At 46.9% G+C, this 23,575-nt stretch overlaps 1 protein-coding gene across 3 annotated transcripts in view; it reads right to left on the reverse strand.

Annotated features, from left to right (window-relative positions):
• KLF12 (Kruppel like factor 12) overlaps positions 1-23,575 on the reverse strand; it is a 377,128-nt gene that overhangs the window by 92,292 nt on the left and 261,261 nt on the right. For all 3 annotated transcript variants that reach the window (XM_030566483.1, XM_030566492.1, XM_030566477.1), the window contains exon 5: positions 21,002-21,137. In XM_030566483.1, coding sequence (XP_030422343.1) covers positions 21,002-21,137 — 136 coding nt within the window. The remainder of the gene's footprint in view (positions 1-21,001; positions 21,138-23,575) is intronic.

The following is a 23,575-nucleotide window of genomic DNA, read 5'->3' on the forward strand; positions in this document are numbered from 1 at the left end:
GTAGGGCAGGTCCAGATGCCTGAGCAGCTCCCCCTACAGTGACCCCCTCCCTCCACAGCTGAGGTGTGATGGGGACAGGAAGCTGAGCTTCCTGCAGCTGGGGGAGGGTCTGACATAGCCTCAGCCACTCCTTGCAGGAGAAGAGGAAGTCCCATTCTCTCCTGCCTCCAGCACAGCTAGGACTAGCAGCTGATTCTGGCTCAGAGTAGGAGCCACTGGTTGGGGTATCCCCAGCCCTACCTATCTCATAGAACTGGAAGGGACCCCAGAAGTTCATCAAGTCCAGCCCCTGGCCTTCACTAGCAGGATCAAATACTGATTTTGCCCCAGATGGCCCCCTCAAGGACTGAACTCACAGCCCTAGGTTTAGCAGGCCAATGCGCAAGCCACTGAGCTATCCCTATCCCTGAAGTGAGTTATCGCTCCACTGGCTGTTCCGGGTGCCTGAATGATGTACCTGTGCAGCTAGGGAGTGGTGCATGACTGCTCTTGCAGCTGCCTTTTGCTTCCCTGTCATAAAGTCATTTTTCGGTGGGGAAGCAAAGAAATCTGCAGGAGATATGAATACTGTGCACACACAGTGGTGCAGAATTCCCTCAGGAGGAGCCACCAAACTTCCAGCAGCTCAATGTATCCAAAATAGGTAAGTAAATAAAAACTTCGGCCAAAACTTCAATCTTGACTCACCTATTTGTTCTTACTACAGAGATGCAGGTCAGTTTGACTACAAAATCTTTGACTATTATCACTAGCCACATCCCTACTATTAGTCACTTTCTTAAACACTGCTCTGCTAAAATTCTTATTTCAGTCTTCAGCTCCTTTCATCATGACTATTGTAATTTCCTTCTGTGTGGTTTCTTTACACACCAACTCACCATATTTTTATGTGTCCAAAATACTAATGTTCAACTCCACAGCCACACATCTCCTCATCTCTTTGCAGGTTCACAACCGTGTCATCATCAATCTGAGATCAGGAGACCAAATTTCTCTATACTGAATACAGGACACGTGGCAAAATTACTCGTACTCAAGCGAGTTCAACAGCGATCAATCTGAACTATGCAGTACAAACGTTCAAATTAACATCAAGTTGACTGAGCCCCAGGTTAAAAATAAATACTGCATAATTTATTTTTATTTAACTTCTTATCTTTTAAGGCTTTAGGGTTAACCCGGTGAGAGGTGATATACACACTCCTATTCCCCGCACACACACAGGCAGATGTGTCACACACACACACTGCCACACACTGACCAACCCTGCCCTGCACTCTCTGTCCTCCATGCCTGGCTGGGCCCCCTGGGATGGATCTCCCTCTCCTGGAACCTGTTGCCGCATCCTCCTGAGGCATGCAGGGTAACATGCTCCCCCCTCAGATTTCTGCCAGGGAACCTGACTGAGGGACTTCAGCGAACCCAACCAGAGAGATAGCTCAGCAGGGGAGGGTGCCTTGGGGATGGAGCAACCCCATGCTCCCTGGGAGCAGGGCCCAGGGTGGGGTGGGGTGGGACAAGAGGGTGCTAAGCCCCTATCCTGGGGGCTGCTGTGTAGCCTGCAGGTTTGGGGTGTGAACAGGCTGGAAAATGCTCCCCTCCCCCACCATTCCAGAGACTAGCTGAGGGGTAGAGAGGCTTCCCTGTGCCAGTGCCGTGTGGGGTTTTGGCACATGCTGGGTTTGGCTCCTCCTGGCCAGCGCCCTCGTCTGGAGGGTTTGGGGCTTTCCTGGGGTGCTGGCCTAGCCAAGGCAGTGGAGGAAAGAAGGAGCTTACCAGAGAGGCTGTTGATGACTTGAGCTCTCTGACCAGGGGCTGGTTTTCTGCACAGCGCTAGGAGTGGGATGTTCCATGCCTGGGGGGATATGGAGGAGCAGCTGGGCTGGGGGAGTGGGATGAAGGGCCGATGGGTGGGCAGCAGAGGCGACACATAACTGCCCACCGCTTGGCACCTGGACTGCACTCACCAGCCACCGCAGCTCACAGCGTGCAGCCAGCACCATCTGAAAACAGGATAGGGAGTGGGGGCATGGGCACTGCTGACTGAGAGCCAGCATGCAGCATGTGCTGATGGATGAGCAGGGGGAGTGGCTGGCCCCACGCACTGCATCTTCACCCCGCCACCAGCTTTGCACACCCACCTCCATTGTCGGCCACTGGACCCCACCCCCTCACCACAGGTGGTGCGGGCGGCTGGTGAGCCGGGATCTGGCCAGCAGCAGGACCCACCATACTGATGGTGAGGAGATAGAAAATATGGGACAATTTGCCTGTTTTTAAGAAAAAATCTGGACACCTGCAGGAGGGCTTAAATACAGGACTGTCCCTTTAAAAATGGGAGGCCTGGTCAGCCTAGCCTGAGACTCCAGTTGGTAGGAACAGAAGCAGCCAAAGCAGGGACGGTTGCACTGGGGTTGAGCAGGTAAAATGGGGCCCAGCCAGGGCCACATCTCCTCCCCTAGACCCAATACTGTGGGAGGGGAGACCACCCTCGCTCTGGAGGCACTAAGACCCAGGTGGTGCCTCCCCTCCTCCCATCACATGGGCCTGTGAGAAAACTGCAAACAGGAGCTAGCCAAACTCCATCCAGTAGAAGGGACCTTTGGTCCTTTGAACATCCAGAGAACTGTCCACAGTTTTGACTGGATTTTCTCTGCCTTGTGCTCCAGCCCTTCAGGTTCCAGCTGCTCTTTCTAACAATTTCTTCACCTCATTTTCACTCCACACCATCCTCCCTTGCACTGTTCCACTATCCCCTTCCCTTCAGCTTACTCCTTCCTAGCTACCCCTCCCAAAAAAAACAGTAGAACTAACACAGGGGTCAGCAACCTTTCAAAAGTGGTGTGCCAAGTCTTCATTTATTCACTCTAATGTAAGGTTTTGCATGAGAGTAATACATTTTAACGTTTTTAGACTATCTCTTTTTATAAGTCTATAATATATAAATAAACTATTGTTGTATGTAAAGTAAATAAGGTTTTTAAAATGTTTAAGAAGCTTCATTTAAAATTAAATTAAAATGCAGAGCCCCCCGGACCGGTGGCCAGGACTCAGGCAGTGTGAGTGCCACTGAAAATCAGCTTGTGTGCTGCCTTCAGCATGCATGCCATAGGTTGCCTACCCCTGAACTAACGTGTCGTTTGGTGCCATCACACTGTTCAGTCTGCCTGTGTGTTAGACCTCTTTCCCGATTCTGTCTCATCTATGCTTATCTAAGCTCTTTGGGGCAGAGACTTTCTACTACTTTGTTCATACAGAGCCTAGCACAATGGGGCCCATTCTTGGTGGCCATGCAGTCATAGAAGATTAGGGTTGGAAGAGACCTCAGGAGGTCATCTAGTCCAACCCTTTGCGCAAAGCAGGACCAACCCCAATTAATCATCCCAGCCAGGGCTTTGTCAAACCGGGACCTAAAAACCTCTAAAGATGGAGATTCCACCACCTCCCTAGGTAACCCATTCGAGTGCTTCACCACCCTTCTAGTGAAATAAAAGGCACTACGGTAATAAACATGATTAATAATAATAAACAATAGGAATCAGCACATAATCTCTTCTGTATCCATTATCCGGGCACTTTCTCTCAGTTCTATGTCTCCAAGATTCTTTCTATTCATACAAATCTAAACAGGATTTGACTGGTTAGAGAGAGAAAACGTTAGGGAAGAGAGACCAAGGGATTTGAACTAAATAGCGGGGACAACCTAAAAGAAATCTCTACCATTATCCCCTGTGGAGAGAGAGAGAAAGCGGGCGTTAAAAAAGTTTGGTATTGAAGTTTCCAGTATCCCTGTGTTCAGTCAATAATGTGTCAGCAAGACTTAGCCACAGCCCCCTTTTCGCTAGTGCCCTATTATAGATGCCATTTATATAGATGTTTATGCATATATAGCTATAACTGGCTTTGAAGCATTTTATGATACTTTAGTATGAATGTTACTGTTAAGACTTAATTGCATTGTATCAAATCACAATTCCACAGAATCATGGGAATTGCCTTCAGGGGAAGGAAGGATTAAAACTTATCTAATCTAGATAACGAAAAAAGTAGTTTTGGCTCCAGTGACAGCACAGGACAAAGTTCCCACTTTTTCTTATCAATAAGTCAAGGTAGCAGCACGCTGAAGTAGTTTTATTGTGGCTGTTTCTGACAGTGTTTTATTACCTAATCCACACTGATGAGTATTTGCTACATTCTGAGTTTTCTAATGCACAAACCTCTCCCTCTACTTCCTGGGTGGATTAAAAAAACATCCCAGCAACCCCCTTCCCCCCCAAAAAAACCTTCCAGCCCCTGATATCACAAAACTGAATAATGACCAGTCTGGGGACACTATTTCCAAATATACACCCAATTTGACAACAGGGCAATAGCAATACATTAAAAATGGCACTAGCATAATTTGGTTTATAATCCGTACTGGTGTAATGCTCTTGAAGCAATTATGTAACATCAACATATCAGCAAAACATATCTAAAAGCTAATGATTAGAAGTTCATTTTGAAGCAGCATAGTCCAGTGGATTGACCAGGGGGTAGAAGACAGGCATTCCTGATTCCAGCTCTTCACTGATTTGTTCTGTGGCCTTGGGCAAGTCACTACCCTGAGGATAATAATTCTTATTTTCCTACTACACCAGGGACCTGTAAAATTTAATTAGTTAATGTTTGAAAAGCACTTTGAAGAGAAAACTGCTATATAAATGTCTATTATATAAATTAATAAGCTACAAAATCAGTAGTGTGCAAAATTTTAAAAAATGCAAATTTAGGTAAACATCTTTAGGAATATAAAATCCCAATATGCTACAATTTAATAACTAACATAAAGAAACAGACAATGCTTAGATCAAAACCATAACCGTACAGGAGACAATTAAATGGTGACCCAAAATGTAGAACTTTATAGAGTCTAGGAAACAGGATCTTTAAAAGTTATTTTATTTGGGTGGGTGGAAGATATGAAAGAGAGAGAGACACACACACAGAGAATTCTCATTAACTACACAGTATTTCTGCAGAATCTCAAAAAGTGTAAACAAAGTATTCATTTATAAACATCCAAACTTTGTTAAAGTTTAGTGGTTGAATCCTGGCCTCAATACATTCAGTGGCAAAACTCCCATGGGCTTCAAGAAGCCCAGGATTTAACCTATAATGGTTTTATTAAACTCAGTTCTTTCTCCCAACTTACTTATCACACAATTTAAATATTTTCCTTTTAAGGAAAATATTACTACTTGTAATGGTACTCAGGCTTAGTGTCTGGCATTTAAAAGTGACACAGAAACAGAGAATACACACCTTAACGTCATTGTTCTTTGCTACGACCTAATCTATTCAACAGTTATCCATCACTAACTCTTGTAGTGGAGATAGGAAAATATAATTTCTTGCAGACCAAACTAAACGGGTGTTTTTGTTTGTTTGATTTTTCAAATTAGCTTTCTTCTAGGAACAATTTGACAGTATCTCAGTTTCCTAATATATCATTATTTAAACAATACTATATCCTTTCTTAACAGACAGTTATGTCAATTTTGCAGGAATTTACTTTTGATTTATAGCTTCAATCAACCTGGCACTTGTTCAAGGAAATATCTGACATGTGAAATTTGTTATCCTGGCAAGAGGCTCTTTCAGATACACTAGCAAATTTCCACACCAATGTCCCAAACCAATGTGCATGCTCTGAACAATACTGTTTGATTGAACTGACCAACCTTGCAAATTAAACTAATTTTTTTGTTTTCGCACAAATTGTCCAAAACCATTGCCACGTGCAAGAGGTACTTTATCACCTTTATAAAGAGAACAGATGGGGTTAAAATCACCAAGAAATGTATTCTTAAACAGCAAGCATGGTCATTTTGCATTGCTCTGGCCTATGAAGCATACCAAGTACACAAAGAGCTGTTCTATAAACATGTACAGGCCCTGAAAGTTCTGAGGCTGTTGTGTTAGGATCCTTTAATATAGCTTTAGGAACACATATGATTATGAGAATTACAATTCTATGATCTATTATGTGTTGTAAATGGCCACAGTAAATACACTGAATGAAATTAAATGACAGCCATATTAAATGCATATTATATCATGAACAATTTTGTTCAGAGGAAGAATGGTCCAGCGTTAGGGCACCAGCCTAAGATTTGAGAGACCCAGGGTCAGTTTCCTACTCTACTACAGACTTCCTGTGTGAACCTAGATAAGTCATTCAGCCTCTCTATGATTCACTTCCCCAACTGTAAAATCATCCCATCAAATCTATGCAAATTTTCAAAGTGAGCAGCAACAAGTGGTTATTGTCTCATGGAGGATAGATGTACTACCTCAGGAAGCAATGCTCCTGCAAATGCTGAAAAACACCTTCAGTTACAGCTCCTGGAGACTCAAGACAAAGCCCTTTGTAACTAGAGCAACAAACTGAAGTGAAATATCTCTAATATGCACAGTGCAGAAGTAGTAATGGCATTGGCTGAAGCAGGGAAAGAGACAGTACAAGTGTGAAAAATGAATGGATGACAGGAACAGAACTATAAATCTCAGGAGAAAAAAACATCCATATGTTTAAGTTAGAGGGGTACAAGGAGATTCTGACCTGACCATTACATACTATGTCTAACAGTGCTACACATACCGTATTACTGGCCCCATACCTGTGCTGCCTATTAGGTCTATAGTGGTATTCCTTTCCCATTGATATATGTCTAGAAATACAATGTGCATCACAATCATAAACATTCAACAAAGCAGAATCATCATAATGATGTGACCCATCTGTCTGTTACAGCTATCCCCCTATTCCATTTTGTTTCTTACAGCTGTCCCCATACTCCATTTTGTTTTTGTTCTCCTCCTGTGGCCGCCCTTCCCTGGCTGTTAAGTTGTTTACCAGGGCCACTGCCCTTCTCAAAAGGAGGGCCCCTTAAGTTGTTTACCAAGAGCCATTGCCCTTCTCAAAGGGAGGGCCACTTGTGCTGCGTGCTAAGTGGGACCACTGCCCTGTTCAAAGGGTTAGTCCTGTTATCACCTTGTTGAACCTGGGCTTGGTGTAGGGCAGGCAATGTCCAGAGCTGCAAGACCTATTGTGTTTTTAAGATCCTGGGCATGAGTCCTAGGCCTCATGTGCTTTTGAGTCACCTATTGCACAGGACTCTGCCCAGACATGTCTCTGTGCTCACCTGCAGTTTTTCCTCTGCCTCCTCCCCTGTGACAGAGGGAGCCTATCAGGATCACTGGCGGGAAACTGCCTAAGTTTGCCTTTAAAAACAGACATTTTTGAAACAAACATCAGAAAGGTTCCTGCATTGCTGCCTGGTCTGATCAGCCAGGGGTTTTGGGGGGTCCTTTCTCCGCTCTCGTTTTATTTTTGAGCATATCCCTGGTTTCTAACCCCCTCCCCCTACAAAGAACGAATTGCTGCCTGAGAGATCTCCTGATTATCAAGACCGTACCGAGCTCTCCTTGCTTCTTCGGACGTTACTGCTGCTTCTGCCTTTGCTGCTTCCTTGGGGACTGGTAAGAATCCCTCTGTAAAACTTTCCATACTTTTATTTTATTACTTTAGCTGCTGGCTCTGTTTCCCTAGCACACAGACTCAAGCTAAACCTTGGTCTGCGTCTTAAAACCTCTCTCAAACTCTGCGGCACTTTGCTGCTAAAAATAAGCTTGTGCCAGCTGCTAAGCTCCGCTCCCTGCTTTCAGCTGTATCCACTGCTGCAGCCACCATCCCTTGGCTTCCTTGGGGGCTGCCTTGGGAGCTGTATCCTGGGCACATACCACTCTGCCCTCTGTGACTTCCCCATAGCATAAGGTGCACCGTAGGATTTGCTTTTTAGTTTAATAAGTCATAGTTTGCTAAGATTGTAGGGCTTGTAAGTTTCACCTGCCTTGTTATAGTTTGCTGTTTTGCTGCTCTGTATAGTTGCTTGTTATAGTTTGCTTAGAATTGTGATATTTGTTGTTTTGCCTAGTTGTTGATTAAGATAGATTTAAAAAAGCCATTGCCCGGTTGTATTCTGTACCTGTTTTATTACTTTGTATAAGCTGCTTGTAATTTACATAAGTGTAATTAAGTTAGAGGACAGATAAGGTTTTTACTGCTTGAATTCGTCTGTCCCAATCTCTCCTTGAACTTTCCCGTGTCTGTTTTTCCCCTGCTCCAATCTCCCCCTCTGTGTACTTCTCCGTGTTTCCCTGTGGTAACCTCTTGCTGCTCCCCCGCCCCGTGTAACTTCCCAAACCCTTTGCCGCTTCTTTCCCTTTTTTTGGGTGTCCCTCTAGCCCTTCTTTACACTTCTCTGCTGCCTCTCCCTATATCCCCTGTGTTCGTGCCCCTGCTCCTCCGCTGCCCCTCCCCTACCGAAGATCGCCATCACACTGCTCCGTTTGTCTTCACCCCGCTGCTCCGCAACTTCCCTGAAGTGCTCTCTGCTGCTGCAACCTTCTTCCCTCAGCCGTCTCCTCCATTCTCCACGTGCCTTCCCATCGCGTACACGTTCAGCGCCCTCCCCTCTTGCTGCTCCCAGACTCCCCTTAAGTGCGCTCCAGCTGCTCTTGTCTCCCGTACCTCCAGCCTGCAGGCTCCTGAAGACTGCTGCTCTGGGCTTCACCCCAGAGGGCTTCAGAGTCTCTCGCTGCTTGCAGCTGCACTCTCCTCTTGTTAGTTACCACTAATCACTCACTCCCCTCCCCCCTCCCGCTTCTTGACCCAGCTTTTAGGTACACTCTTGCTATCACAGCCTCACAAATTAAGTCAGTAATTTTCTACATTGCATAATTTTACTTATCACCCATATTGTATTATTGCACTGTGACTCACATTTTACTTGTGCTTATAACACCCCATTAGTTGCCTCCATTTTTCTAATATACTTTGTATACCATTTTTATATAGAAGCTACCATTTTATTTTGCATTCCACACTGTATCTAGAGTTGTTCCTATATAAAGTTGAGTTGCTTATTGACTGTACTGTATCCCATTGTGCTGAACCCCACTTACTGTACCCCACTGTTAAAACTCCCTACACTGTTCAATAAGAACCCCCCCCTTATCATTGTCTATTGTAAACACCTTATACACCCCATACCATCGCATTTCATTGTTAAATTCCCACCACTTCCTTTTTCCTTTTATAAAGAAATTAATTGGCACCCCACCTGTGTGGTAATTGCTCCCCAAGATCCCATATACCTGCAGGCAGGGACACCATCCAAAGAAGAATCTGTAGTAGAGACTGTGCCGCTATACTCAGCTTCATACATCTGAGCATCTAACTGCATTCAGCCCAATGCATCAAGGTCCCACTATCTGGATAATCAGTATGATAAGATATCCCAAATGAGTCTCCTATTAAATTCATCATTGGTACATCCACAGGTATCCAGAGTCTCCCCCACCCCAAAGGCTCTACACCAGCACCAAAATTTCTGTGACCCTATGAGACAGAAGGCAAAAGCAAAATGCATCCTTGTGCAGCATTAATTTGCTTACCTCCTCACTTCTTAATTTAATTTTTTTTTTAAATTGGTCCCTCGATGAAGATCTCTCACCTTACACTCATTAAGCCAGGGGATCAGCCACATGGGGCAGGAATCCCACACCTACACAAACACCTTGGGAGTGTGGCCAGATAGGCTCCCCCACCTCTTGGGACCCAGACATGGCCTCAGCTGCCTAAACCTCCCATGAAAGACCAAAGAGATGGTATAGGGAAAAAAATTAAAATTCCAGTTTGCTTTTCCAAAATTTACAATTTTAACACTGCACTAACACAGACTTTGTACTAAGGGCAAATCTGGTCTCCAGCTTGCGCAGCAAAACCACTGTAATTTCATTGTAAAGGGACGGCAGGATTCCAGCACCTCATGTAATGATATGCACCCCATGCACCATGGCAACCCATTACTGGGGGCCACATGGGCATAAGCTGGCTGGGCAAGGGAAAGAGACCAGGCGAGGGAGAGGGATGACAAGCTGCATGAAATGGGGGGAGGAGGGGAGACAGTGGGCAAAGCACTGTATCTTTGAGTGCTCTACTGATTTTTTGTGGCCTAGTGCATGAGTCTTACCATAAGCCTGACGGAGAACCCTAGTGCACATCTAGTATCTAGCTCTCAACAGAGGTTATTGTCCTATGAAGGTTTCAGAGTAGCAGCTGTGTTAGTCTGTATCCACAAAAAGAACAGGAGTACTTGTGGCACTTTAGAGACTAACAAATTTATTTCAGCATAAGCTTTCGTGGGCTACAGCTCACTTCTTCGGATGCGGTGTTGCCTTCAGAGCTGAGCACTGGAGAGCAGCAGCTGCTGGCTGGGAGCCCAGCTGTAAAGGCAGAGCCACCGCCAGCAGCAGCACAATAGTCAGGATGGCATGATATGGTATTGCCACCCTTACTTCTGCACTGCTGACTGGGCCCTCAGTCAGCAGGTGCCATTCCCCAGCCACCCAGCTCTGAAGGCAGCGCAGAAGTAAGGGTGGCAGTACCGTGACCCCCCCCCAACATAACCCTGTGACGCCCCCTGCAACTCCCTTTTGGGAAGGACCCTCAATTTGAGAAATGCTGGCCTCCCCTGTGAAATCTATATAGTATAGTGTAAAAGCACACAAAAGACCAGATTTCATGGCAGGAGACCCGATTTCACGGTCCGTGATGTGTTTTTCATGGTCGTGAATTTGGCAGAGCCCTAATCAATACAAATATGCATGGCATTCTACCAACACAGATGTGACATATTGCTCACAACCTAGAGACCTCTATTATCTACACACTTAAGGCAACTAAGCCCAACAACTATTAGCAGCTGGAACAAATCTTCAGATTACACTGCCTTAATTTTATAATATATATTATAACTACCCCCATAGGGCAGCAGAGAATAACATTAGAATCTTGTATACAGAAAACTCATAAAATACTGCAATGTATCTATCAAATAATACACTGTAACTTTAGAGCTAGGCTATTGGATTAGCTTTGCTGAATTAAACAATGGCTATGAAAAGTGGTCAAAATAAAACCAAAATGTTTCAACCTGCCTGTTTTTCAAACAAAACAGGGAGGCAGAGAAACAAGTTTTCTGGCAAAAAAAACTACTTGGCTGTTTTAAAAAAATTATAAAAGCCCTCAAGGTACTATTTAATTAAGACATAATAGCACACAAGTAGTTTTTAGCATTTAGATTAATATCTGGTTTTTGGATAGTAATTTTTTATTTTACGATTAATATGGACGTGGAACATAGCAGCCACACAAGAAGATGAACTGCAGTATTTAATTAGTGGACGGATGAAGAACAAGGTTTTCATACAGACCTTCCAAATAGTTATGGAAAAGACGGTTACTCACCTTTGTAACTGTTGTTCTTCGAGATGTGTTGCTCACATCCATTCCAGTTAGGTGTGCGCGCCGCGCGTGCACGTTCGTCGGAAACTTTTTACCCTAGCAACTCCAGTGGGCCGGCAGGTCGCCCCCTGGAGTGGCGCCGCCATGGCGCCCAATATATATCCCTGCCGGCCCGCCCGCTCCTCAGTTCCTTCTTGCCGGCTACTCCGACAGTGGGGAAGGAGGGCGGGTGTGGAATGGATGTGAGCAACACATCTCGAAGAACAACAGTTACAAAGGTGAGTAACCGTCTTTTCTTCTTCGAGTGATTGCTCACATCCATTCCAGTTAGGTGACTCCCAAGCCATACCTAGGCGGTGGGGTCGGAGTGAGAAGTCGCGGCATGGAACACTGCAGTTCCGAAGGCCGCATCCTCTCTCGACTGCTGTACCAGGGCGTAGTGGGAAGCAAAGGTGTGGACCGATGACCAGGTCGCTGCCCGACAGATTTCCTGGATGGGCACACGGGCAAGGAAAGCCAGCGACGACGCCTGCGCCCTGGTAGAATGCGCAGTCACACGGCCCGTAGGGACATGGGCCAAGTCATAACAGGTCCTGATACAGGACGTAACCCACGAGGATAACCTCTGGGAGGAGATAGGAAGCCCTTTCATACGGTCCGCTACCGCCACGAAAAGCTGGGGGGATTTGCGGAAGGGTTTGGTCCTCTCTATGTAGAACGCGAGAGCTCTACGGACATCCAGCGAGTGGAGCTGCTGCTCCCTGCCTGAGGAGTGAGGTTTTGGGAAAAAAACCGGGAGGAAAATCTCTTGGTTGACGTGGAAGGCTGAGACCACCTTGGGTAGAAAGGCAGGGTGTGGTCTAAGCTGCACCTTGTCTTTGTGGAAGACCGTATATGGGGGGTCTACCACAAGGGCTCGAAGTTCCGACACCCGTCTAGCTGAGGTGATAGCTACTAGAAAGGCAGCCTTCCAAGAGAGGTAAAGCAGGGAGCAAGTAGCTAACGGCTCAAAGGGGGGCCCCATGAGCCGGGACAACACCAGGTTAAGATCCCAGGTTGGAGCAGGGGGACGGACGTTAGGGAATAACCGTTCCAGCCCTTTAAGGAATCTCGACACCGTCGGGTGAGAAAAAACGGAGCGACCGTCCGCACCCGGGTGAAAGGTGGAGATAGCTGCTAGATGGACTCGCAACGACGATAAGGCCAGACCTTGCTCTTTGAGGGACCAAACATAGTCTAAGATTTCGGTTACCAAAACTTCCATAGGGCGGAGATTTCTCTCTACGCACCAACAGGAGAAGCGTTTCCATTTCGCCGAATATGTGGCTCTTGTGGACGGTTTCCTGCTGCTCAAGAGCACCTCTCTCACAGGCGTGGAGCAGCGCAGCTCGGAACCAGTTAGCCACGCAGGAGCCACGCCGCTAGGTGCAGCGACTGCAGGTCTGGGTGACAGAGGGTCCCGTGGTCCTGGGTAATCAGGTCCGGATGAAGGGGCAGGGGAACTGGGTCGGCTATGGCCAAGTCCAGCAGCATGGTGTACCAGTGCTGCCTGGGCCATGCCGGGGCCACCATGATCACGAGAGCCCTGTCTCTGCGCACCTTCAGGAGGACCTTGTGAACCAGAGGGAACGGAGGAAACGCATAGTACAGGTGGGTCGACCACTGGATGAGGAAGGCATCCGCTATCGACCCCGGCTCCCTGCCCTGAAAGGAGCAGAACGCTTGGCACTTCCTGTTCCCCTTGGACGCAAAGAGGTCCACCCGGGGATAACCCCACCTCCGGAAAATGGAGAGAGCGACGTCCGGGCGAAGGGACCACTCGTGTGACAGGAAGGATCTGCTCAATCGATCCGCCAGCGTGTTCCGTACTCCGGGAAGGAAGGAAGCCCTGAGGTGAATGGAGTGGGCTACGCAAAAGTCCCAGAGTCGTATCGCCTCGAGGCACAGGGAGGAGGACCTGGTGCCGCCCTGCTTGTTGATATAATACATGGTCGTCGTGTTGTCCGTGAACACGGCTACACAACGACCCTGAAGCTGATGACAAAACGTTTGGCAAGCAAGGCGGACCGCTCTCAACTCCCTCATGTTGATGTGTAGCCCCACCTCCTCCTGGGACCACAGGCCCTGCGTCCGCAGGGTCCCTAGGTGGGCCCCCCAGCCTAGATCTGAGGCATCCGTTGTCAGGGATACCGAGGGCTGAGACGGGTGAAAGGGAAGACCCGCACACAATACGGACTGGTCCAACCACCAGCCGAGGGAATCTAAGACCTTCTGGGGGATTGTGATTAACATGTCTAACGGTTGCCTTGCCGGCCTGTAATGACTGATAAGCCACAGCTGGAGAGGCCTCATGCGGAGCCGAGCGTAGTCGGTCACAAAGGTGCACGCCGCCATGTGGCCTAACAGGGTTAGACATGTCCTCACTGACGTCAACGGGGCTGACCGCAAGCGTTGAACGATCGCCGCCATGGTCTGGAACCGCTGCAGAGGCAGCGAGGCCCTGCCCACAGTGGCGTCCAGGACGGCCCCGATAAATTCCACCTTCTGAGTGGGCCTCAGGGTGGACTTGTCTGTGTTTATCAAGAGGCCCAGACTCGCAAACATGCCGGTGATCACGCGGACATGGCTGTTCACCTGCTGTTCCGACGTGCCCCGAATCAACCAATCGTCCAGATAAGGGAACACGTGGACACGGTTGCGCCGAAGATGCGCCACGACAACTGCCATGCATTTTGTAAACACCCTCGGGGCCGTGGACAGGCCGAACGGGAGGACTGCAAATTGATAATGAAGAGCCCCCACAACGAAGCGGAGAAAGCGTCTGTGGCGCGGCCAAATGGCAATGTGGAAATACGCGTCCTGCATGTCGAGGGCGGCGTACCAGTCTCCCGGATCCAGGGATGGAATAATGGTCCCCAGGGATACCATGCGGAACTTCAACTTCACGAGGTATTTGTTGAGCTCTCGCAGGTCGAGGATAGGCCTGAGGCCCCCCTTGGCCTTGGGGATCAGAAAGTAGCGGGAATAAAACCCCTTGCCTTTCTCGTTTTCCGGAACCGCCTCTATAGCTCCTTTGCCGAGGAGCGTCTGCACCTCCTGCCGAAGGAATTGCTCGTGAGAGGGGTCCCTGAAGAGGAACGAGGAAGGAGGGCGGGAAGGAGGAAACGAAACAAACTGCAGGCGGTATCCCGTCTGCACCACGCTTAAGACCCAGCGGTCCGATGTTATTTGGGACCACGCCGGGAGGAAAAATGAAAGGCGGTTGGAAAACGGGGGGGAAGGATCCATAGGGGAAACTGTTACTGCGCCCTCGAGCGCACCTTCAAAATGAAGGCTTAGGACCAGGCGGGGGTTTTGAGGAGCCTTGGTTCTGCCCCCCTTGGTTCCCCGACTGCCTGCGCCTCCCGTTCCTGCCGCGGCGCCTGTAAAGGTCCTGCCGCTGGCGGAACTGGGAAAACAGCCTGCGCTGTTGTTGTTGTGGCCGGAAGGGTCTACGCTGCGTCACGAGAGTGTGCATCCCGAGGGACCGCATAACGACTCGGTTATCTTTGAGACTCTTGAGTCTGGGGTCTGTTTTGTCAGAAAACAGGCCCTGGCCTTCGAAAGGAAGGTCCTGTATAGTATGCTGGAGCTCCGGCGGAAGGCCGGAAACCTGCAGCCAGGAGATGCGACGCATCGTAACTCCTGACGCAAGGGTACGGGCAGCCGAGTCCGCAGCGTCCAAGGAGGCTTGCAAGGCCGTGCGTGCGACCTTCTTGCCTTCGTCCAAGATGGCCGTAAACTCTTGGCGAGCATCCTGTGGCAGCAGCTCCTTAAATTTGTCCACTGCCACCCAGGAATCAAAGGCATATCTGCTCAGCAGGGCCTGCTGGTTGGAGACCCTGAGCTGCAGCGCCCCAGCCGAATACACCTTACGGCCAAGGAGGTCCATCCGCCTGGCCTCTCTTGATTTGGGGGCTGGAGCCTCCTGGCCATGACGCTCCCTATCGTTCACTGATTGAACCACCAGTGAACACGGAGTCGGGTGTACATGGAGATATTCGTATCCCCTAGAAGGGGCCATGTACTTCCTCTCGACGCCTTTTGCTGTCGGAGGGATGGAGGCCGGAGACTGCCAGATGGTGTTGGCGTTGGCCTGGATGGTTCGTATAAAGGGCAGGGCGACCCTGGTGGGAGCATCAGAAGAGAGGATGGTTACAATTGGATCCTCTATCTCCGAGACCTCCTCCGCCTGCAGACTCAGATTTTGAGCCAATCGCCTGAGGAGGTCTTGGTGCGCCCTGAGATCCAGCGGGGGGGGACTGTTGGAGGAGGTACCCGCCACCGCCTCATCCGGGGAGGAGGATGATGAGACCCCCGGCACGAGAGTGTCTAACTGAGGGTCTTCCTCAGCCCTCGCCTCTGCCTCCGGAGCCACAGCGGAGTCCTGCTGCTTGGACCCTTCCTCCCCTTCTGGGGAGGGAGGGGGGCGAGACAACGAGGCTTCCGGGGCCCTACGCTCCGCAGTCGCCGGCCTAGCAGGGAGCTGCTGGGGGCCCTGGGCCTGATGGTACGCCCAGGGTGTCCAGAATCCCCACTGTTGTGGGCCTTGGTCCTGCAGCGGCGGATCACCAAACAGCGCCGCCTGCCGGTCGGTGCCCAGCGCATAGCCGCTGTCCGTCTGGGAGGATACGGACGGCTGTCTCGAGGGCCACGGTGGGGCCGACCCTGGATGGTACGGGTCTGCGCGGGCCGGCACGGAGGATCGTCTCGGTGCCGGGGACCGGTGCCGGGAGTCATATCGGTGCCGGGATCGGGACCGGGACCGGGATCTGTCACGGTGCCGTGATCCTGATCGGTGCCGGGCGCCGCTTCGGTGCCGGGCGCCGCTTCGGTGCCGGGACCTGCTACCAGCTCGGTGCCGGGAGGTCGACCGGGACCTGCCACCAGCTCGGTGCCGGGAGGTCGAGCGAGACCGGGACCGGGACCTGCCACCAGCTCGGTGCCGGGAGGTCGACCGGTGCGGCGAGTAGCGTCGGGACCTGCTCCTGGAGTCGCGGTGCCGGTGTCGACTGGAGCCTGACCGCGACCGTCTCGATGCTGACCGGTGCCGCGAGTGCGACCAGTACCGCTGAGGGGAGCGGTGCCGGGACTGCGAGCGGCGTCGGGATCTGGAGCGCCCAAGACGTCGGGACCTGGATCGGGAACGACTGTCTCTGGGCGGTGCCGACATCATGGGCTTGCCTCTGGACACGACCCGCACCGGAGGTACCGGGGGTGGCAGCCGAGTGGGCTCAGTCAGGGCAATAAGGTCCCGAGCCGAGGCGAAGGTCTCCGGTGTGGATGGGACCACTATCTCAACCCCAGATCTCATGGGGGAGCTCGGCGGCACCGGACTCAACGGACCCGCCGGGCCCGGAGTCAACGGTGCTGACGGTGCCGGCGGCGCCGCGGCCGATGTCGAGGCCGGGCGCTCTAGCCGGGTCTGCCTGGCCGGAGTATTAGACTTCGACGGCCTTGGCTCTGGCTCCAGTGCCGGAGAGGGTCGGTGCCGAGGAGTCTTCTCGGTGCCGGAGCGATCCGGTGCCGGTGCCGATACCACAGCCTGCGAAGCCGTCGGGTCAAGTGCCGCCTCCATTAGGAGAGTTCGGAGCCTTTGATCCCTCTCCTTCTTTGTCCTCGGCTTAAAGGCCTTACAGATGCGGCACTTGTCGGATCTGTGCGATTCCCCGAGGCACTTCAGGCACGCTTCGTGGGGATCGCTGGTAGGCATGGGCTTCTTGCAGGCCGCACACTGCTTGAAGCCCGGCGAACCAGGCATGAGCCCGGTGCCGGGTGCCGGGAAGGGCTAAGCCCCCGGCGAAGAAGTACTTTACAACTAATTAACTTAACTATCAACTTAACAAACTAATTAACAACTATAATGGAACTAGAGATAACGATAGATAACGATAGATAACTAGGAGAGCTAGGGACGTGGAGGACAGCTATGCCGCGCTCCACAGTTCCAACGACCGACACGGCGGTAAGAAGGAACTGAGGAGCGGGCGGGCCGGCAGGGATATATATTGGGCGCCATGGTGGCGCCACTCCAGGGGGCGACCTGCCGGCCCACTGGAGTTGCTAGGGTAAAAAGTTTCCGACGAACGTGCACGCGCGGCGCGCACACCTAACTGGAATGGATGTGAGCAATCACTCGAAGAAGAAGAATAATTTCCAAAGATAACAATCTAAAAACACAGCTATATGTAAAAAATGTGTATTTAATTCTTAGATCACCAAAATGAAAGTCTAATATAAAGCAAAGCCCCTTCTTACATATACTGTTTCTTTAACTAGTAGATTCCCTTTCAAACTTTCACTGAATTTCCCCAGAGTTAACTCAACCTGGTGGATTTAGTTACTTCGGTGAGTTGGCAGCCATTGACTTCACCTCACTTGGGGTTAATATAGAGATGGCTGTTTTTTAAAATTCATTGTTACATCAAAATTAGTTCATGCTAAACAAATGTTTTGAGCAAATATGTTAAACTAAGCAACCATATTTTGCACACAAACTCACCAGCGATCACAATGAAAGACAAATTATGGTAGATATAACAGCGAAAGACAAATATATATATTCCTTATGAGGTTTCATTTCTGAAAGTGGAGTAGGAAAAGGCCCACTCCTGTCTAGCACCACGTAGTATTCACAGCACCTGCTGACCAATTTTTCATTTCTTAAAAAAGTCAAGATTGCACAATATCAGACCCATAAAGCACAGAAAAATGTCATTGGCATTCAGATCCCGCCATGCCTTTAGGGGTGTAGTCTGTCCTTTCAACACCTGTCCCACAATCTGGCACTTAAAGGCATGGCAGGTTCCCCTTACTGCATTAGTCAAACACAAGTTACTGGCCTTGAAACTGGGTGAAATTTAAGGGCCTGTGAAAGACTGGAGATCAGACTAGATGACCTAATGTTCCCGTCTGGCCTGAAACTCTATGACTATCTTAAATATTATGTTAAATCTATATTTAATTATTAGAAGAAACTTAATATCTCACTTGTGAAACAATATGTTCTACAAGATCTATGGCACCAGGCAATCACCTGTATATCCAAGGACGGAAACAGATTGACTGAGACAGGTACATATACTGACACTTCTTTCTAGATTCGCAGCTACATATGTGATGTGTATGACAGAGATATATGAAGGAAATATGATACATTTACAAATCACAGTCAAATTAGATTTCCTTAGTGTGGCTTTTGAAGCAAACTCACCGATTACTATTTAAATAAAAACTGTAGCAAGAATGTGTTGATTTTAGGTTACTGAATGTCTTAATTTAATTCTTAATCTCACAATCTGTTTAAATAATATTCAACACATTTCCTCCCTCCACGCCCAAAAATCAATCATGGAATAAATTATTAGCCAAAAAACCACAACTTTTCATTATTTGAACAGTTTTACAGATGTTCAAATAATATTAATAAATTAAAATAGCTAACATTTGCCTGCCAATCATATATTAAAATATTTGCAATTTGACCTTTCTTCTCCATTAATCAATTTGCACTATTTAGTACAAAATAGATTTATTTTGGGTTATTTTTATATTTCTATCTTATTACATGTTCTATAAACTGGAAATAAAATACTAGGCACTTCAGGTCCTGGGCTTTGTAACCAATAAATCCAGAATGTTGGGCTAAATCATCAATCAAACAGAGCCATCAACAGTGAGACATCTTTCCCCCCACCTTGCCCTGCTGAGAACTTCCTCAGCATATTGAAAGAGGCCAATTAAAGCAACAGAGAGAAAACAATGTCCTCTCCATAACTTAATCCCTCTTTGCTTGAGTGGGATATAAATTGGTGCCAGGCTGTTACTGTGGTTAACTGGAACCTGAGTGAATAAAAATCTATCTCTACACAATGAGCTAGGGGTGTGATTTCCCCGCTTGAGGACACATACTTGTGCTAGTTCTCATCAAGTTAGTGTGAATATCAATACCAGTGTAGCTGCCACAGAGGCATGGTACGGACAGGTTTCAGGTGGGTTTGTATTCAGCACCGCTCTCCGGTGCTTCTGCTGCCAGTGCTACTGAGGCTATGCTGCTATTTAATGCTTGCACTAGCTAGAAGTTAGCTAGCTTGATATGTGTACACTAGCCAACGAATGACAATGCTTATTCATAGTGTAGACAAAACCAAAGTCTCATTGGGGAATCCCATGCTGTGTTATTCAGTTCTGAGAGGCAGGTCCTCCCTGGGATGTGATGACTTATTAGGTTAGCCATATCCTCACATACTGTCAGCTACTGATTCTCCATGCAGTTTGTACTTGGAGAATCTATACTGTCAGTGCACAGACTCTCTTTTTTGGGTGGTATCAGGGACATAAAGTTAAAAAAAAATCCTAGGGGTGGATCAGATGAACTCCATCTGCCTAAATTATGCCAAAAAATGCATTCACCCAATATGTACCTTCTCAGACTTGTTTAAGCAAATAATGTATCACTTTGCAACTACCAACTTTTCGGCTGATTCTAGTAAGCATAAAACATCAGAGTTATCTAATTGTTCTAGTGCCTTTAAACCCCAAGTGAAGTTTTTCGATGCATTCATGATAAACATTTAGTATTTTAATCTCACTTTCAAAACTTTCATCTTTTGATTTATTCAGCTGAAGGAATAAATTATTTTTCAAACCTGGTGACTCAAATTCTATTTCTGGCACTGCTTCAGACTTCCAGTTGATCTTTATACTTCACCTCATTTTCCTCACCTATAAAACGGGCATGGTAATACTTATTTACCTCACAGTGGGTTACCTTCTAGCTGCCATGGTGATGGAGCAAGCTCATGCATCAATAAAATTAATAAATACAATTCAAGCAAACTTTTAATGGAAAAAAAACCACTAACAAAATAAAAATTGAACCAAAGAGTTATAATTTGCCTAAAAATAAACAGAAAAATAAAAGTAATGGAAAAACCTGACTGGAGTCTTTTACTAATTTCCTTTCATGCATGGTATCAGAGGGGTAGCCGTGTTAGTCTGGATCTGTAAGAGCAGCAAAGAGTCCTGTGGCACCTTACAGACTAGCAGATGATTTGGAGCATGAGCTTTCGTGGGTGAATACCCACTTCGTCGGATGCATCTGACGAAGTGGGTATTCACCCACGAAAGCTCATGCTCCAAAACGTCTGTTAGTCTATAAGGTGCCACAGGACTCTTTGCTGCTTTCATGTATGCTCTTCCTTTGGAAAACTGTAGATAGTTCTCTCTAGAAAGCACTGTAAGAGACCTCCCAGTTCTGCCATGAGCCAAGGACATTTTTTTAAACAAACTGAATAATTTAACAAGGTTTTCCCCTTAAACAAAAACATCAAACTTTGCAGTTGTATAAAGGAGAAGAAAGAATTTCACTCTGAAATTTGTTCTAACAATGAGTCAGGACCACACACCAAAAAAAGGAGAGAGAAAGAGAGAGAGAGAGAGAGATGGTAATCTCCTCCTGAAGGGACTGAAGCTGAACTGAAAGATGCTGCCATGTATGCTGGCTCAGGGCTCGGATGACATATCTGCAGAATAGCTCATGACTGGTGCTTCCATTAGCCATTGAACACCCTGGCAATACTTATCTCATCCTGAGAATGTGATACTTACTCTTGTACAGCTCTGGCTATGGAGAGGGCCGTGGATCCAGTTTCATTAACACTATCTAAGGTCACATTTGGCAGGTCATCATCATCACTGTCACTTTTAATTTGTCTGGGAGATATGCCTCTGGGATCCATTTGTGCTGGAAAAGAGACATATAATGGATTAAAGTTAGCGTGATGAAACTAATCTTGTCCCAGAATAACATTAGGGTGTACAACACTTCCATACTGTTATACTGTATATAGCACCTTTCTCCTTTAGCTTCACAAGATAATGAATATATGAAATCGTGTAGTGTAGCTACAGCTTCTGTTAGCTACAGAAACACACAAACATATTTGCAAATGCACAAAATGTCAATATATGTATTTTATATATATGGATACTGCATACCCATGAACCATTAAAATAAAATAAAATTGCACATATATTAATCTTTAAACATTCATTTTACCTTTTGGGTATTTATTTTTTTTTCGTCTTTTGGGGATGTTTTTGGGTTTCGTTTGTATGATTTTACATATTTCTGAATGGAGATTTAGGGCAAAAATTTAGTGGTCACTTTTGCCCATTTTGAGACATCTAAGACCTCACTCAAAATCAAATAGTGAACTCTCAAGTGCTCTTTGGAGAGGAAGAATGTCCCAGTGGCTATGGTGTTATCCTGGGTGTGTGTAGAGACCCAAGTCCAATTTTCTGCTCCATTGCAGATATCACATGTGACCCTGTGTTTCAGTTCTCCAACTTTAAAATGGGGACAAAGTACTTTACTACTTCACAATGGTATTATGATACATTAAAGATTGTGAGGCATTCAAATACTCCTATAATATGGGCTATATAAGTAGACAGCCAAATTCCCAAGAATCAGTTGCCACTTGAGAACGTTGGTCTTAATGTTTAGTTTACACAGCTCTACAGCCAAAATGCTTCTGAAATAAATGTAGTCCAACTTTACTAATTCTGTGTCACTGACAACGAAAATGATGCTTAAAATTGTTGATTGGCTCTAGTTTTCAAGATATGCTATTGGGTCAGTATATACGACCCTTGACTGGGGAATGGCGCAGGATAAGTGAGTTATAAAGGGAAGGGATCTCAATTTAAACCAGAAATGACTAAAATACATCTTTGACTGGATCTATGAATAAATCTATGACTGGGTTTGGACAGTACTTGCTTTTTAGGCAAAACAATGAATGATGCAATCTGAAGTTGGTATTGCATCACACATGATATGAATTGCATCATGTTATTCCTAGAAGTTATGGATGATGCAATCATAACGAAGCTTACATCACTCTGCTGCCTCGTACTTGTGTGAACAGTGCAGATAACTTCTGCTATGTTTGTGGTGAAGTGACTTTTGCATCACAAAAGCGCAGTATAACCACTATGGTTAAGAAAGCCTATCACCTTTATTTTGGCTGCAAAATTGGAGATCAGGACAAGAGGTGGGCCCCACACATATGCTGCAACACTTGTGCAACAAATCTTCGCCAGTGGTTGAACAGGAAAAGGAAATCTATGCCTTTTGCAGCGCCAATGATTTGGAGAGAGCCAACAGATCATACCAGCAATTGTTACTTCTGCATGGTGCCTTCAGTTGGGAAAGGTGTGTCAAAGAAGAAAAAGTGGACTGTGCATTATCCAAACATTCCATCAGCTAGACGCCTAGTACCCCACGGAGAAGGACTGCCGGTTCCTGATGCACCAGAATCATTCTCACTTGAGTCAGACGAGGAAGAAGAAGAGGATGAAACTTCTGGTCCTGAACCATCAATGTCACAGGACCCACATTTTCTCCATCCTCCTCCTCTGAACCACACCTCATAACACAAAGTGAACTGAATGACCTTGTCAGGGATTTGGAACTGCTCAAGAGTAAGGCAGAGCTGTTGGGCTAGACTACAGTAGTGGAATCTCCTGGTAGGCTATCAGGGCAAATGGAGCCCATCAATGCTTGCAGACTATTGCTGGACAGTCACAAGAGATGCTCCATTTAATGAATACAAGAGACAAGCCAAGAAGCGCCGAGTAGACACTGAATAGGACTAAACTATGTACGTAATAGTTTTTTGCCTTTTGTTTCATAATCAATTTTATTGATATAACCCTTTTGCTGATTTTTAAAGTGTTACATAAATAGGACAGGTGAAATATTATCATGTAAAGCAACCATAAACACACGAAAAGACCTAGGTTTACAATTTAGCATTAAAACTCTACTATCTACACAATATACATAGACATAAAATGTAAAAACTTAAATATCTTAGAGACAGTAGCCAATCAGTTGTTTTAATTGTCATATTTGAATTCAGCACATCAAAATACATAATAAATATAACATTTTATCTGTGAAGCAGACGACTTCTCAAAAATTGTAGTCCAGTGTTATCAATGCACTGTGCACAGCCTTTAGGCATAGTTGTCATTTCTATTTTTCTAGTTAAAGATCTTAATAAAGACGATATTTTTAAAAAAACATTCACTAGGCTAACATAGTAAGTCAGAAATACAGTAGTGGGTGCACTTGCAGAAATTAATTAATTATTTTACAATATTTTTCTGAGA

This window comes from Gopherus evgoodei, chromosome 1 (genome assembly GCF_007399415.2).
Source record: "Gopherus evgoodei ecotype Sinaloan lineage chromosome 1, rGopEvg1_v1.p, whole genome shotgun sequence".
NCBI lineage: Eukaryota > Metazoa > Chordata > Testudines > Testudinidae > Gopherus > Gopherus evgoodei.